At 39.6% G+C, this 18,798-nt stretch overlaps 1 protein-coding gene across 2 annotated transcripts in view; it reads right to left on the bottom strand.

The window, feature by feature from the left end:
• Positions 1 to 18,798, bottom strand: part of MED14 (mediator complex subunit 14) — a 96,370-nt gene that overhangs the window by 75,497 nt on the left and 2,075 nt on the right. For both annotated transcript variants that reach the window (XM_021673278.2, XM_021673277.2), the window contains exons 2-3: positions 15,265 to 15,291; positions 11,703 to 11,808 (exon numbers count right to left, since the gene is read on the bottom strand). Coding sequence is in view for 1 of the 2 variants with exons in the window: in XM_021673277.2 (XP_021528952.1) it covers positions 11,703 to 11,808; positions 15,265 to 15,291 (133 nt within the window). In the remaining variant the exon portion in view is untranslated. The remainder of the gene's footprint in view (positions 1 to 11,702; positions 11,809 to 15,264; positions 15,292 to 18,798) is intronic.

Here is an 18,798-nt window from a genome sequence, read left to right as displayed (position 1 = left end):
TCCTTCCTGTCTTCGTTGTTAAGCACAATTATCGGCATAAAAAAGGTTTTTAATACCTATTTTTAGATTGCATTCCAGACCGGGCAATAGAGCAAGAATCCTGTTCTCTCTCCCCCTTTTTCTTTCTTTCTCTCAAAAAAAAAAAAAAATGGTGATGGGAAAACTCAATAACCATATGCAAAAGAATGAAACTAGAATCCCCATCTCTCACACTATACAAAAATCAACTCAAAATGAATTAAAGGCTTAAGCATGAGACCTGAGACTATGAAACTATTAGAAGAAAGCACTGGGGAAATGCTCTAAGACACTGGCCTGGGCAAAGATTTCTTTGGGTAAGATCTTAAAAAGACAGGCAACAGGCCAGGCACAGTGGCTCATGCCTGTAATCCCAGCACTTCAGGAAGCCGAGGCGTGCAAATCACAAGGTCAAGAGATCAAGACCAACCTGGCCAACACGGTGAAACCCTATCTCTACTAAAATACAAAAACAATTAGCCAGGCATGGTGGCACATGCCTGTAGTTCCAGCTACACAGGAGGCTGAGGCACGGGAATCGCTTGAACCTGGGAGGCGAAGGTTGCAGTGAGCTAAGATTGTACCACTGCACTCCAGCCTGGGCCACAGAGTGACTCCATCTCAAAAAAAAAAAAAAAAAGGCAACAAAAGCAAAAATACACAAGAGATTACATCAAGCTAAAAAGCTTCTACACAGCAGAAGAAATAATCAACAGTGTGAAGAGACAACCCACAGAATGGGAGAAAATTCTGCAAAATATCCACCTGACAAGGGATTAATATCCAGAATACATAAGGAACTCAACTCAATAGCAAAATAAAACCAAATAACTCCACTTAAAAAATAAGCAAAATACCTGAATAATAGACATTTCTCAAAAGAAGACATACAAATGGCTAAAAGGTATATGAAAAAATGCAACATTACTAATCATCAAAAAAATGTAAATCAAAACCACAATGAAATATCATCTCACCCCAGTTAAAATGACTATTATCAAAAACACAAAAAATAGCAGATGCTTGTGAGGATGTGGAGGAAGGGGAACCCTCATACACTGTTGGTAACCATGTGACTATGGCCACTACAGAGAACAGTATGGAGGTTCCTCAAACAAAAAACTAAAAATAGGCTGTGTGTGGTGGTTCACATATGTAATCCCAGCTTGGATAACACAGGGTGACCCTGTCTCTACAACAAACTAAAAAAACAAAAAAATTAGCCTGGCATACTGGTGCATGCCTGTGGTCACAGCTAATAGAGAGGATCACTTGAGCCCAGGAGGTTGAGGTTGCAAAGAGCCATGACTGTGCCATTGCACTCTAGTCTGGGTGACAGAAAGAGACCTTGTCTCAAAACAAACAAACAAACAAACAAAAAACCCACTAACAACTAAAAATAGAATTGCCATATGATCCAGCAATTCCACTGCTGAGTATCTATCCAAGAGAAAGGAAATCAGCATACCAAAGTGATACTTGCACTCCCACATTTACTGCAGCACTATTCACAATAGCCAAGATACAGAATCAACCCAAGTGTCCATCAACAGTTTACGGATAAAGAAAACACAGTAAATATACGCAATGGAATATTATTCAGCCATAAAAAAGAATGAAAGCCTGCCATTTGCAAGAGCATGTATGGAAGTGAAGGTCATCATGTTAAATGAAATAAGCTAGGCACAAAAAGACAAATATTGCACCTTCTCTCTCACATGTGGGAGCTAAAAAAGTGGATACTATGGAGGTAGAGAGTAGAATGGTGGTTAGGAGAAGCAGGGAAGGGGGAAGGAGGCATGAAGAAAAGTTGGTACAAAAATATAGTTAAAAGGAATAAGTTCTAGTATTCGAAAGTAAAGTGGGGAAATGCATATTCAAAACAACCAAAAGAGAAGAACTGTAACATTCTCAACACAAAGAAAAATGTCTAAGGTACTGAATATCCCAATTATCCTGATTTGATCACTATATATATGTATCAAAATATCACATGTACCCCCAAAATACGTACAACTATATCAATTAAAAAAAGAGTTAACACATTAAAAAAAACCTTTAGAACAGTGCCTAGAAAGAAGACAGAAAAACACTCCAAAACACCCATTATGAGACATAGGTCAACTTCATGCCCAATACAGAAATCCTTTCCATCAGTTTTCCACTCAGTGCATTTCATAACAATACCTAAACTAGTAGAGCTCATCATAGAGCTAAAAACTACCTCCCTAAAACTTTTATCTTTTTTTTTTTTGGAGACAGAGTCTTTCTCTGTCACCCAGGCTGGTGTGCAGTGGCGCGATCTCTGCTCACTGTGACCTCCGCCTCCCAGGTTCAAGCAATTTTCCTGCCTCAGCCTCCCGAGTAGCTGGGATTACAGAGGCACACCACCACACCCAGCTAATTTTTGTATTTTTAGTAGAGACGGGGTTTCACCATGTTGGCCAGGCTGGTCTTGAACTCCTGACCTCAGGTAACCCACCCGCCTCAGCCTCCCAAAGTACTGGGATTACAGGCATGAGCCACCACGCCCAGCCATCTTTTAGTTCAATTCTAGAACAATAAAGTCTTCTCTCTCATGTCCTTCAAACAGGCTGTCAGTGGCCAACTGAAGACATAGTACCCAGAATTAATACCAACATCACACAAACATGTAAAAATGTTCTACAATTTCTTAGTGTTTTCAAACATGTTATTTGATTTTTGCAACTCTAAGAAATAGAACCAGATAATTACCATGACCTTAGAGATGAGAAAATTGAGGCTTAGGTTAAGACACTTGCCCAAAGAAAGTCAATAATCAGAAGAGCTGAAACAACAACACAAAAAGTATTTCTTCTAATTCTTAGTTAGACCCAGTATACAACATGACCCAGTAACAATGCTACTTTCTATGACTAGTACAATGAATTTCTATCAATGCCACCAACGCTAATTTATTAGCAGCCATGACACTGCTAATACATTCTCAACTTTTGAACTGGTTTTACTCAGATTTAGGCCATCTCAAGTCTCCCTTAACTCAGGTCACTGTAAAAATGCTTATCAGACCAAAGTCAAGCTCAAAGAGTACCAAAGACCTTCCCCGAGAAAGACATGCATCAACCCTATTGGGATGCCACAGTTTATCCAGCCTCTACCACTCCACTTAAATATAAACAATTAATGAGACACTCTCTAAACTACTTCACTGAACTCAAAATACACTAGCTTCAGCTACATTCCTTGAACTTAGAAATATAATTAATAAAGATGAAACTTGGCTGGATGTGGTGGCTCATGCCTGTAATCTCCAGCAGTTTGGGAGGCGGAGGCAGAGGTGGGAGGATTGCTTGAAGCCAGGAGTTTGAAACCAGCCTGGGCAACAAAGTGAGACCCCTGCCTCTACAAAAACTCTTAAAAAATTACATGGGCACAGTAGTGTGTGCCTGTGGTCTCAACTACTCAGGGAGGCTGAGGTGGGAGGGCTGCTTGAGCCCAAGTTTGAGGTTGCGGTGAGCTGTGATTACACCAGTGCACTCCAGCCTGAGTAACAGAGTAAGATTCCATGTCTTAAAAATAAATACATAAATGAAACTTGAGTTCTGAATAACTGATTAGTGAATCCATTCACATGGATGGACAGTCTTAGTTCACAAAGAACTAATCCATGTTGTTTTTAAGTATTCACACACCAGCTGTAAATATGTTTAATAATAATCTCCTTTAGAATTTAACACTGAATAAATGTTTCTGTAAACAAGATACACAAATGGCCAATAAGCACATGAAAACATGTTCAACATCATGGGTCATCAGGAAAATACAAATTAAAACTTTAATGAGATGCCACTTCATACCTACTAGGATGGCTAGATTCGAAAAGTCAGGTAACAACAAATGTTGGCATGGATGTGGAGAAACTGGAACTTCTATACATTGCTGGTGGAAATGTAAAATGGTGTGGCCACTTCATGTGGCAGTTCCACAAAACATTCAACAAAGAGTTAATATATGACCTAGCCATCCCACTCCTGGGTATACACTCAAGAGAAATAAAAGCATATGTCCAGACAGTTGGACGTGACTATTTACAACAGCATTTGTCATAATAATCCAAAACTGGAAACAACCCAAATGCCTATTAACTGATGAGCAGATAAACAAAATGTAGTATTATCCATGCAATTCAGCCATAAAAAGGAATGAAGTACTGATACATTTTACCACATGAATCAATCTTGAAAATATTAAGCAAAAAAAAAAAAAAAAAAGCTAAATTAAAGAAGCCAATCACAACACAACACATTTGATTCCATTTATATGAAATGTTTAGAACAGGCACATTTATTGAGACAAAGCAGATTATCAGCTGCTTAGGGCTGGAAGAGAGCTGGGGGGTGATAACTAATGGGCACAGGTTTTCTTTCTGAGGTGATTAAAATGTTTTAAAATTGACTATGATGATGGTTGCACATATCTATGAATATAATAAAAACCACTGAATTGCATACTTTATGTGGGTAAATTATATCTCAATCAAGCTACTGAAAAATAATCTCTAAGAGAATGACAGATATTTTCTCTTTTTCTTAGGCAAAACGTTATCCAAGTTGTTTTATCATTAGTCAGAGTTCTATAAACTGTGGATCTATACACTCATAACACGTCTGGTACGGCCAAAGATCATTATCAAGAATCTCTAATAAAACTACTTAAATAACATTAGGTTGAGAACGGAAGCGTTGAAACATGAACAATCCCTCTAATTCTCCTTCATGGACTTTATCCCTGACATAAACACATCTGTATCAGAAACAAAACTGCTGAGAGGGTCAACGCAAGATAGTGGAATAGAAGCCAGCACCAGTCACCCCCTCTCCAGGAACATGAAATTACAACTATCTGCACACAGAAAAGCACTGTTGCAAGAATGAAAAATCAGGTGAGCAATCACAGTACTTGGTTTTAACTTCCTATCACTGAGGGAAGCATTGAGGAGGGGAGGAGAGAGAGTCTTGAATCACTGACACTGCCCCTCCCCTGCCACCCCAGCAAAGGCCCTGCTGTACAGAGCAAGAATCTATGCACTTAAGGCAGGGAAGAGAACAGTGACTGGGGGACTTAACATTGAACTCAGTGCTGCCCTGTCACAGTGGAGAACAAAGCTGTGCTGGGCCAGCCAGCACCAGTGTACAGAAGGAGCATTTGGACCAGCCTTGGCCAGAGAATTGCCCATCACAGCGGTCAGAACTTCAGTTTCTCGGCAAGCCTTGCTACTGTAGGCCAAAGTACTCTGGAGTCCTAGGTAAACATGAAAGGCAGTCTAGGACACAAGCACTGTAATTCCTAGGCAACTCCTAATGCTAGGTTGGGGTCAGAGCCACAGGACTGGGGTGGCACATGATCTAGGGATACACCAGCTGGGGGAGTCTAAGGGAGTGTTTGCACCACCCTTCCACAAACTCCAGGCAGCGCAGCTTGCGACAACAAAAGAGATTCCTTACTTCTGCTTGAGGAGAGGAGAGCAAAGAGTAGGCACTTTGTCTTGCATCTTGGATACCAGCTCAGCCACAGTAGGACAGGGCACCGGGCAGAGTGATGAGGCCCTGTTCCAGGCCCTGGCACATGGATGACACAGATACACCGTAGGCCAGAAGGGTACCTGCTGCCTTGAAGGAAAGGATCAAATCCTGGCAGGATTCATCATCTGTTGAATAAAAGAGCCCTTGGGCCCTGAATAACCAGCAGCAATACTCAGGTAGTATGCCCTGGACCTTGGGCTCGGAGATGTGCTGACTTCAGGTGCGACCAATCACATACTCAGCTGTAGCGGCTATGGTGAAAGACTGCTTTTGTTTGAGAAAAGCAGGGGGAAAAGTAAAGGAGACTTCGTTTTGCTCCTTAGGTACCAGCTCAGCCAAAGTAGGGTAGAGCACCAAGAATGCTCTTGGACAGCATTTCTGGACCTCCCCAGGGCCAGAGGGGAGCCCACTGCCCTGAAGGATGAGTCCCAGGCCTGGCAGTATTCACCACAAGCTGACTAAAGAACCCTTAGGTTTGAAGTGAACATCAGTGGTGGCTTAGCAGAACCCCGCCCCCACCATGGGCTGGTGTCGGCCAAAGGGAGAGGCTCCTCTGCCTGTGGAAAGGGGATGGAAAAGCAGGAAAGACTTTTATTGTAGTTTGAGTGCCAGCTTAGCCGCAGTAAGAAAAGAATATCAGGCAAATTACCAAGGTTTTTGACTCTAATCCCTGGCCACCAGACAGCATCTTTGGGCCCACCCAAAGCCTGGGAAAACTTGCTATCCTGAAAAACACAAACCTGACTGGCTTCACCACGTGCTGATTATAGAGCCCTAGGGACTGGAGTGAACATAAGTGGTAGCCAGGTAGTGGTTACAGTGGGCCTTGGGCAAGACCCAGTGCTGTGCTGGCTTCAGGCCTGACCAGGTGCACCCATGTGGTGGTGGCCACATGGGTGCTTGCATCACCACATCCCCAGTCCCAGGTGGCTCAGCACAAAGAGCAAGACTTTGTTTGTTTGGAAGAAACTAAAGAAAAAGAACAAGAGTCTTTGGTTGGTAATCCAGAGAAATCTTCCAGATCTTATCCAAGACCATCAAGGCGGTACCTCCATGAGTAGGCAAAAACCACAGCATTATTGAGCTTGGGGCCCAAGTCCCTTCGAATATCTGGAAAGCCTCCTCAAGAAGGACAGGCACAAACAAGCCCAGACTGCAAAGACTACAATAAATACCTAACTCTTCAAGGCCCAGATCTAAAAGCATCAAGATCATCCAGGAAAACAGGATCTCATCAAACGAACAAAAGAAGGTACCAGGAACCAATCCTGGAGAAAGAGATACATGTAACCTTTCAGACAGAGAATTCAAAATAGTTGTTCTGAAGAAACTCAAAGAAATTCAAGATAACACAGAGAATGAATTCGGAATTCTATCAGGTAAATTTAACAGAGATTGAAATAATTTTTTTAAATCAAGCAGAAATTTTAGAGTTGAAAAATGCAATTGGCATACTGAAGAATGCATCAAAGTCTCTTAATAACAGAGCTGATCAACCAGAAGAAAGAATTAGTGAGCTTGAAGACAGGTTATTTGAAAATACAGTCAGAAGAGACAAAAGACAAAAGAATGAAGCATACCTACAAGATTTAGAAAACAGCCCCAAAGAGCAAATCTCAGAGTTATTGGCCTTAAAGAGGAGGTAGAAACAGAGAGATAGGGGTAGTAAGTTTATTCAAAAGAATAATAACAGAGAACTTCCAAAACTTAGAGGAAAGTATCAACAACATTCAAGTACAAGCAGATTTAGGCCAAAGGCGACTACCTCAAGGCATCTAATAATCAAACCCTCAAGGGTCAAGGATAAAGAAAGGATCCTAAAAGCAGCAAGAGAAAAGAAACAAGTAACATACAATGGAGCTCTCTAATACGTTTGACAGGAGACTTTTCAGTGGAAACCTTACAGGCCAGGAGAGAGTGGCACAACATATTTAAAGTGCTGAAGGAAAAAAATTTTTATCCTAGGATAACATATCTGGTAGAAATATCCTTCAAGCATGAAGGAGAAATAAACAAAAGCTGAGAGATTTCATCAACACCACACCTGTCCTACAAGAAATGCTAAAGGGAGTTCTTTAATCTGAAAGAACAGTATGTTAACAAGCAATGAGAAATCATCTGAAGGTACAAACCCACTGGTAATAGTAAGCACACAGAAAAATAGAATATTATAACACTGTAATTGTGCTATGTAAACTACTCCTATCTTCAGTAGAAAGGCTAAATGATGAACCAACAGGAAATCATAACTACAACAACTTTTAAAGACAGAACTTTTCAAGACAATAAAAACTAAAGAGAAACAACAAAAAGTTAAAAAGCAGGGAGATGAAGTTAAATTGCAGAGTTTTCATTAGTTTTCCTTTTGCATGTTTGTTTATGCAATCAAAGTTGTCATCAGTTTAAAATAATGGGTTATAAGATAGTATTTGCAAGCCTCACAGTAACCTCAAATCATACAATAGGCTTGGCGCTGTGGCTCACGCCTGTAATCCCAGCACTTTGGGAAGCTGAAGCAAGTGGATCACCTGAGGTCAGGAGTTCAAGACCAGCTGGCCAACATGACAAAACCTCATCTCTACTGAAAATACAAAAATTAGCAGGTGAGGTGACATGAGCCTGTAATCCTAGCTACTCAGGAGGCTGAGGCAGTAGAATCACTTGAACCCGGGAGTCAGAGGTTACAGTGGGCCGAGATCACACCACTGCACCCCAGCCTGGGCAACAGAGAGAGACTCCATCTCAGAAAAAAAAAAAAAAAAAAAAAAATGGATACAAAAAATTATATCATGTCACCAGAGAAAAATCACCTTCACTAAAAAGACAAGGAGGAAGGAAAAAAGGAAGAGAAGACCACAAAACAGCCAGAAAACAAATAACAAAATGGCAGGAGTAAATGCTACTTATCAAAAACAACACTGAATGTAACTAAACTAAACTCTCCAATAAAAAGGCAAAGAGTGGCTGAAATGGATTTAAAAAAAGCAAGACTCAACAATCTGTTGCCTTTAAGAAACATACTTCACCTATAAAGACACAGATACATAGACTGAAAATAAAGGGATGGAAAAAGATTTATATTCCAATGGAAACCAAAAAGGAGCAGGAGTAGCTATACTTAGACAAAATAGATTTCAAGACAAAAACTATGCAAAGAGACAAAGAAGGTCATTAATGATATAGGAGCCAATTCAGCAAAAGGATATGTGTGTATAATACATGTGTATCCAACACTGGAACACCCAGATATGTAAACCGAATATTAATATTACTAGAGTTAAAGAGCAAAATGTCAATACAATAATAGCTGGAGACTTCAACACCCCACCTTCAGCAATGGATGGATCTCCCAAACAGAAACTCAACAGAGAAACATTGGACTTAACATGCACTATGGAACAAATGGACCTAATAGATATTTATGGAACATTTTATCCAAAGGATGCAAGATATACATTCTTCTCCTCAGCACATAGATCATTCTCAAGGATAGACCATATGTTAGGCCACAAAGCAAGTCTTAAAACATTCAGAAAAACTGAAATAATATCAAGCATCTTCTCTGACTACAATGGAATAAAACTAGAAAACAATTAACAAGAGGAATTTTGGAAACTATACAAACACATGGAAACGATATGCTCCCAAATGAACAATGGGTCAATGAACAAATTAAGAAGAAAATTTAAAAAATTTATTGTAATAAATAATGGAAACACAACATATCAAAACCTATGGGATACAGCACTAAGAGAGAAGTTTATAGTTATAAGTGCCTACATCAAAAAAGAAGAAAAACTTCAAATAAATAACCTAACAATGCACCTTAAAGATTATAAAAGCAAGAGAAACCCAAAACCAAAATTAGAAGAAATAATAAAGATCAGGGCAGAAATAAATGAATTTGAAATGAAGAAAACAATACAAAAGATCAATGAAACAAGAAGTTGGTTTTTTGAAAAAAAAAACAAAATTGACAAACCTTTACCCAGACTCACAAAGAAAAAAAGGGAGAAGATCCAAACAAATAAAATCAAGGATGAAAAAGGAGACATTACAATTAATATTACGGAAATTCAAAGGATCATTAGTGGCTACTGTGAGCAACTATATGCCAATAAATCAGAAAATCTAGACGAAATAGATAAATTCGCCGGGCGCGGTGGCTCACGCCTGTAATCCCAGCACTTTGGGAGGCCGAGGCGGGTGGATCACGAGGTCAAGAGATCGAGACCATCCTGGTCAACATGGTGAAACTCCGTCTCTACTAAAAATACAAAAAATTAGCTGGGCATGGTGGCGCGTGCCTGTAATCCCAGCTACTCAGGAGGCTGAGGCAGGAGAACTGCCTGAACCCAGGAGGCGGAGGTTGCAGTGAGCCGAGATCGCGCCACTGCACTCCAGCCTGGGTAACAAGAGCAAAACTCTGTCTCAAAAAAAAAAAAAAAGAAATAGATAAATTCCCAGACACATACAATCTGTGAAGATTGAACCATGAAGAAATCCAAAACCCGAATAAACCAATAACGAGTAATAAGACTGAAGCTATAACTCATTATATTAATTAGAACTTGTCTCCCAGCAAAGAAAAGCCCAGGACCTTATGGCTTCACTACTGAATTCTACCAAACATTTAAAGAACTAATACCAATCCTACTTAAACTATTCTAAAAATAGTGGAAGAGGGAAAACTTCCAAACTCATTCTACAAGGCCAGTATTATCCTGATACCAAAATCAGACACACATCAAAAAAAGAAAATTACAGGCCAATATATCTGATGAATATTGATGCAAAAATCCTCAACAAAATACTAGCAAACCAAATTCAACAAAACATTAAAAAGATCGTTCATCATGACCAAGTGGGATTTCTCCCTGCGATACAAAGATGGTTCACCATATACAAATCAATCAATGTGATACATCATATCAATAGAATGAAGGACAAAAACCATGTGATCAACTGATGCTGAAAACACATGTAAAGCATTCAACATCCCTTCATGATAAAAACCCTCAAAAAATTGGGTATAGAAGGAACACACCTCAACATAATAAAAGCCATATTTGACAGACCCACAGCTAATATCATGCTAAATGGGGAAAACTGAAAGCCCTTCCTTTCAGATCTGGAACATGACAAGGATGTCCACTTTCACCACTATTATTCAACATAGTACTGGAAGTTCTAGCTAGAGCAATCAGACAAAAGAAAGAAATAAAGGGCAACCAAACTGGAAAGGAAGAAGTCAAATTATCCTTGTTTGCAGATAATATAATCTTATATTTGGAAAAACCTAAAGACCCCACCAAAAAACTATTAGAACTGACAAATTCAGTAAAGTTACAGGATACAAAGTCAACATACAAAATATCAGTAATATTTCTATATGCCAACAGTGAACAATCTGAAAAAAAAAATCAAGTTTTTACTCCTTAATGCTTCTTAAACATAGCATAAAACTTTATTTTTGGTAGATTTTAGCATCTTTGGTACACTGCACTGCATGTCATTATGCATTCCAAAGAGCGATTAAACAGTCAAAAGACTATGAGGTTCTCAAAGGCAGGGACTATTCCTTATTGAAGACTCCAACCTCTATGCCCTATACTCTGTGCTCAGTGGAAGTTTGGAGAATTAATAGATAAATAAACAAACAGAAAAATGCTTTTATCAGCCTCTGTGACCTTGAAGAACCCAGGTAACTTCTAGGGACTTTATCATTTCATCATCTAAAAAAACTGGAAAAAAAAATACTAACGCTGCCATTCTCACAGGATTGTCAACAAGAATTAATAAGCAAAATTTAACGGAGAACCTTGCAAGTTCTGAGGAATTGTACAAATATAAACTAACAATTTCTCCCCTTTAGTCCCAGTCTCATATTTAAAGTCTCCTCATGTAATGATGTCTCCAGATATCTCCTACTCCTCTTTCTGATCAGATGTCCATAAACAAATACTAAGTTTCTACAGAAATATATATTATCATACAGAAACATGATTGTTCACATGTCACTCAAATCAGAAGGGATAAGTTAAAGCTAAAATGTAAAACTGTCTATTACAACATTCAAAAAGTTATTTTATACAAAGTAAAATAAAAAATTTAACTCACCGCACATTTTTCCACTTTGCCAGCATTATTAGCCCATTTCACTAAAGCTAATAATCGAACAAAGAGTTGGCGTGTCCGGCTAGCAAACTGCACTATTTCTATTTTCCTATAAAATAAAACAACGCTTAATGAACCAACATATTAGAAAGAGTATTTCACAATTTATTTCAACTGAGGAAAAAAAAAATCAACCTTTGCTTACAACTACTACAAAATGAGCCACCTAAAATATTTAACTAAATATTAACTATTGTCACATTTTGTATACTATCTGCATGTTTTATTTTTCACTTCAGAACAATAAATCCAATAGAATGCTTTAGCAATAAATCACATTTTTAAATTAATTTTATATTGCAACAAAAGTTGTTTACAAAAACGTACTAAATTTAGCATATGGCAGTATAAGTAAACTGGCTCACAGAAGGGATCAAATGAGGAGTTACGAATTATAAGGTCATAATTGAAATTAGGAGTAATTTAATTAGTAAGTAATTAGTAACCCTTTTGGTAAGTGAAAAGAATTGAAATTGATCTTTACCAAAGCCTGAAACTGTATTCATTCTACAAAAGGGCACCATTTCCCATTCTGGACCAGCATGATTTTAAAGATTGAATAATTAAAGAACTTAAGTATGTAACTCTTTACCAAACTAATTTCAACGACAAACTTGGATATGTTAAAAAATATCCAAGCAAAGTTAAAGAAATTATGTTGAGTATCAAAAATAAAAGGTCTGTCCATATTTAGTTTTATCCTGTACTCACTATTATTCCTTTTCCCTGAATACTCATCAGTACTTTTATCATCTCATCCTAAAGCCCCAAAAGCTTCACTTAAAGTTTATGTTGTCAATCAATGTGTTAGCTAGATCTCTCAACTTCATAGCAGCTACAAAACTGATAATTATATCTTTCATGGTTTACTTTAAGATGCTGAAAAAAATATTCAACAAGCCAGGACTGATGACAGGACTCAGCAGGACACCAACCTCCCTCAAAGTAGACTCTGACCTATTAATCTTAGTACAGCTGTTCAATGACCTACAGATCCAATCCACATCTCTGCAACTTGCCAATACCACCATCATGACGCAATGCACCAAAGTTCTTGCTGAAGTACAATTCTGACTGAAGGCTACAGAGGCTGGCTCCTACTGAGAGCACACATAGCCCACAAGCACCCTAAAAGGCTCTTAAAGATCAGCCAGCAATATGATTAGTGGTACTATAAAGGGAAGAATCAAGGGCATAATTATGACTCTTTGCCGGTGTCCATGAAAGATCATAAGACAAGACTGAAACACAGCAGAAATGTTAAACACACATTAAGATCCGGCAGATCTCAGGGATGGCAACATCAGTACCTTCTTCACTCTAACTCAGCAATGGCTTATAGAGGATGCAAGGTCTCTGCTCCTCTCACAGAGCAAACACACTTGTCTATTATTAATTTGGTTGCCCAAATGCAGTCCTCTACTATAATGGAATGTCCCCGTTTGTAAGCTATAGTAATGCAGTTTTCTTTTTTTTTTTTTTTTTTCCAGGAAGAGTCATATCTTTATTTTCTTTTTTTTTTTTTTATTGCATTTTAGGTTTTGGGGTACATGTGAAAATCATGCAAGGTTGTTGCATAGGTGCATACGTGGCAGTGTGATTTGCTGCCTTCCTCCCCTTCACCTATATCTGGCATTTCTCCCCATGCTATCCCTCCCCAACTCCCCACCCCCCCCGTCCCCCCCACTCCCCCCCAACAGACCCCAGTGTATAGTGCTCCCCTCCCTGTGTCCATGTGTTCTCATTGTTCAACACCCACCTATGAGTGAGAACATGTGGTGTTTGATTTTGTGTTCTTGTGTCAGTTTGCTGAGAGTGATGGTTTCCAGGTTCATCCATGTCCCTACAAAGGACGTGAACTCATCGTTTTTGATGGCTGCATAATATTCCATGGTGTATATGTGCCACATTTTTCCTGTCCAGTCTATCATTGATGGGCATTTGGGTTGGTTCAAGGTCTTTGCTATTGTAAACTGTGCTGCAATGAACATTCGTGTGCATGTGTCCTTATAATAGAACGATTTATAATCCTTTGGATATATACCCAGTAATGGGATTGCTGGGTCAAATGGAATTTCTATTTCTAGGTCCTTGAGGAATCGCCACACTGTTTTCCACAATGGTTGAACTAATTTACACTCCCACCAACAGTGTAAAAGTGTTCCTATTTCTCCACATCCTCTCCAGCATCTGTTGTCTCCAGATTTTTTAATGATCGCCATTCTAACTGGCGTGAGATGGTATCTCAATGTAGTTTTGATTTGCATTTCCCTAATGACCAGTGATGATGAGCAGTAATGCAGTTTTTGACACTATCTTGTCTCAAGTGATAGGGAACATGAGTCAGTTTTCCAAAGGCCCAGTTTCCCTTCATATCCCAGATTGGACAGAACACATCCTTGACTTAGCATTTTCCTCTTTTAATACTGACTGGCCAAACCGTAACACAGGTTGCCTTAATTGTCTCTTCCACTTCTACCTTTTTGATCCATGTCTAATTTGATCAGAAAGGTAAGCTGGGGTTGGCAGTAGAGTGCTGCCACTAAGAAATGCTAAAAAGTTGGCAGGGCGCGGTGGCTCACCCCTATATAATCCCAGCACTTTGGGAGGCTGAGGTGGATGGATCACAAAGTCAAGAGATCGAGACCATCCTGGTCAACACGGTGAAACCCCATCTCTACTAAAAATACAATTATTAGCTGGGCATGATGGTGTGCGCCTGTAGTCCCAGCTACTCCGGAGGCTGAGGCAGGAGAATTGCTTGAACCCAGAAGGCGGAGGCTGTGGTGAGCCAATATCACGCCATTGCACTCCAGCCTGGGTAACAAGAGACAAACTCCATTTCAAAGAAAAAAAAATGCTAAAAAGTTGCCAAGTGACTTGGTATTTAAAAAAAAAAAAAAAAAAAAATCAACCAAGGAGCCTAAGTAGTGCCAAAGATATGGTCAAGTAGTCTACACTGTAGTTACAATTTAAATCTCCATCATATGATTTATTTGGAACTTTAATGTGGCTTTTCCCTTTGGCCTCTGGAAACATACTAGCCTTGTGTTAAATCTTAAGCTCCAACCTCCAACTGAACCAAAATGTTAACTATGTAACATTAGGAACAGTAGGCAACTATCAATTCTCTAAAGTACTTAATAGCATCATTGTAGCAAATAATAAATTAGCAGCCAACTTTCTAAAGCCAGTCTGCTGCTCCTGAGCACTTTCCTTTACAGACTATATCTTCTATGTCTTAGTATCACCCTTAGGGACTTGATCAGGTCAGTCACTCAATAAAAGTTTGTAGAATAGAAGATCTAGAACTGGTCCCATGCCAAGTATTGCTAAGGGTGAGGAAATTACATTTCCCAGGACTCCCTAAACACATGGTGTAAAAAATCATTCTAGACTCTTTGGGCCTATGTTTCTAATCCACAGCCCTACACCACCCATACCTACACACCAACACTCATATAGATTGATCAATAAAGAGACTTTAAGGGTTTTTCATACTCACCTTTCCACATCAGATTTCCTTGGCAGTCTAAGAAGAAGAAAAAAAAGAAACTGATTAAATACATGCACACCTTCATTCTAAAGTGATAATAGTCTTTACGTTTACTCTATTAAATATGTTAATGTTTCAGAAAAACTGGGCAAACAGCTACTACAGGCTCATATGGCTACTTACTCTTTTTTAGATTTGGCTGTAAGGCAAAAACCAGCAAAAGAACATTTCTCTTCATTGAAAATGCTTCAAAACGTAATGCATGAACCTCAAACGTTTAAAAAGCCCAAGTTCCACATTAGCACACTGTATCATAGGGTATCAGAGAAAAGATTATTTTAAGACCAAAATGGTCACAGATGCAGAAGTACTTATTACTTGGTTGCCAGCCTCCCTGTATCCAATGGATACCTGTTTCCAAGCAATAATCCCTTCACGTTGTGTTATGGTGGACAAAATTAGAAGTTAAGCATACAAAAGGGCCAATGTATACCAAGGGTTTTACAGTAATTGTGATGTTGCATGGTGGTTAGATGAAAAAATTTTTATTGCTTTTAAACAGCTCTAATAGGATTTTTATATTTCTTTTTGTTAGTCCTCCAATGCTGATAGCCAGCAACCAATGTCAACTTCTTCCCTGACAAGTTAGACCATTTAACACTCACATCCACTGATGCCTAGAAAGATCCTTAATGCCTCCTGAATTGCCACATTCTGTTAACCTCTATCCCATGGTCCAAGATTTAATGGCCTAAACAACTCTCATGCCTCTCCCACAGCTAATCAGTTCTTGAAGCATACACACCCAGCCACTCAGATTGTCTCCCACCCTTGTGCCACAGGAACAGAAAAACTAAAACTACTTTCAGAGGTTCAAAGTACAAGGAGGAGAAAACCTTAAAATGAGCTCTGGCTTATAGTTACAAGCTATTATTATGGTAGACAGTGAGATGGAAGTTAAAGTTATGTTCAGAATGATAAAGGGAACTAGGTGGTGGCTGGAAGAGCCAGCAGAACCGAAGGATAAAGCAGAAATTACGGCCCTGCTAGAAGACTGCAAATAAAGGCAGCTACTGGCAAGTTCCTCTACATGCCAAACCTCCTAAGAACACTCCTTGAGAAGCCACAGCCCTTGTCTTCACCTCAAGGGAGGGAGAATGAGAAAGACCAATGAGGGAGAGGAGTAGTCATCTCTGGGGATAGAAAGAACAGGAATCATTGTTCTCGCTTCTTTTACCTACCTCAGAGACCCCAAAAAGACCATCTCATGTCAGAAGTAGTATCATATCAGGGATAAAAGACAGGCTTTGCTGCCTGCCTCCCCTTTTCCCCATTCCTCCTAATCTATTTGAAATTCTCTTATGGATAAGAAAGCTACCATTTAGGGTAAAAGCCCTAAAATGCAAATGCTGGCAAGTAAGGCATAGAAATTTATTTACACCAAAGCACAGTAAGACAAGTTTACATGACTGAGATCCTGGCATTTTCTGATTTTAATTAAAAGAATTTAGAAAAAAAGGGCCAGGTGCAGTGGCTCACTCAAACCTGTAATCCCAGCACTTTGGGAGGCTGAGGCGGGCAAATCACTTGAGTCCAGGAGTTTGGGACCAGCCTGGGCAACATGGTAACCCGCATCTCTACAAATAATACATATTAGCCAAGTGTGGTGGCAAGTAGTCCAGCTACCTGGGAGGCTGAAGTGGAAGAATCATCTGAACCCTGTAAGTTGAGGCCTGCAGTGAGCCATGATTGTGCCACTGCACTCCAGCCTGGGTGACAGAGAAAGACCCTGTTTAAAAAAAAATAAATAAGAGTAGAACCTAGTTCTCTAAAAAGTCAAGGCAGAGAGTAAACTCTAGGAAGAGAGTATGTATGTTAAGGAGGAAGGGAGGTGGACAAGCAGAAGGAAAAAACTCAAAAATATGAGGCCAAAACAAAACCACCTAAGTTGCTAACACCGTCCTTTTGACCTTCACTAATTCACAGACAAGCATCAAATGTTACTGAAATAAGGAACTGTTTCCCTAAAGACTCAAAGTATACCTAGAACACTGGCTCTACATTAACATAGTAATCCTGACAGTTTCTAGGGAAAATACACTATTTAGGAACTTCTATGGTAAGTTCCCAAACTAATTTTATTAATAATTACCACAATCAAAATTGAAAAAAGTTATGTTTTGTTTTTTTTCTTGAGACGGAGTCTCATTCTGTCGCCCAGGCTGGAGTGCAATGGTGCGATCTCAGTTCACTGCAACCTCTGCCTCCCAGGTTCGAGCGATTCTACTGCCTCAGCCTGCTGAGTAGCTGCGACTACAGGCACCCGCCACCACGCCCAGCTAATTTTTACATTTTTTGGTAGGAACAGGGTTTCACCATATTGGCCAGGCTGGCCCGAACTTCTGACCTTGTGATCTGCCCACCTCGGCCTCCCAAAGTGCTGGGATTACAGGCATTAGCCACTGTGCCCAGCTGAAAAAAGTTTTTTAATGTACCTGTGTATCAAAAATTCACTCATTCATGTATTAAATCAATAAATACTTAGTTAAGCCCTGTGTACCAGGCATTGTTCTAGGCCCTGAGGAAAGTCACAAACAAATCAAAATCTCTATCCTCATGGGGTGGAACAGACAACAAACTAATAATGTCAAGTGGTAATAAGTGCTGTAAGAAAAAGCAGCAAGTAAGGATAGAGTGAAGGGGCAGAGTACTATTTTTTAGGTAGTCAGAGAAAATCTTTCTGATAAATTGTATGTAAATGAGGACCTAAGGGACTAATGAGAAAGCAATACACTCAGCTTTCTAGGGAAAGAGCAAAGGCTCTAAGATGGCAGTGTGCTAGGTACTAACAAGAAACATCAAGGTTTGGAGGCTAGACGCGGTGGCTCACGCCTGTAATCCTAGCACTTTGGGAGGCCAAGGTGGGTAGATCACCTGAAGTGGGGAGTTTCAGCCCAGCCTGGTCAACATGATGAAATCCCATCTCTACTAAAAACACAAAAATTAACCAGGGGTGGTGGTGCATACCTGTCTCGCTATGTTGCCCAGGCTGATCTCAAACTCCTGGGCTCAAGTGACCCCCTGCCTCAGCCTCCCAAATGCTGGGATTACAGGCATGAGCCACCACGCCTGACAATTATCAAAACTTTTTAATCTAAGTGAGATGGGGAACCATTAAAGGGTTCTGAGCAGAGACATTTTAAAAAAATCATCCTGGCTATTTTGTGGAGAATAAACTGTAGAAGGGGCAAGGGAACTACTGAGATACCAGTGAGCTGACTATTGCAGTACACAGGTAAAGGATTAGGTGGCTTGGACCAACACTTGGTGGAAGTCTTGAGAAATGGTCAGACTCTAAAGTCAAAGATGACAGGACTTGCTGATGTATGTGGGATGTGAAGAAACAGGAGCCAGGAATCACTCCAAAATTTTTGGCCTGAGCAACAACAGGAAGAATGGAGATACTCTTTAGTGAGATAGCAAAGAAGGTTTTGCAGGAGGGAGGACAGTAGAATCAGGAGTTAGGTCCCAGACTTGCTATGT

This window comes from Aotus nancymaae, unplaced genomic scaffold (assembly GCF_030222135.1).
Source record: "Aotus nancymaae isolate 86718 unplaced genomic scaffold, 86718_ANA_hifiasm-v0.15.2.pri h1tg000058l, whole genome shotgun sequence".
NCBI lineage: Eukaryota > Metazoa > Chordata > Mammalia > Primates > Aotidae > Aotus > Aotus nancymaae.
The sequence above is the reverse complement of the archived record's forward strand: the minus strand, read 5'-3'. Positions and strand labels throughout refer to the sequence as shown.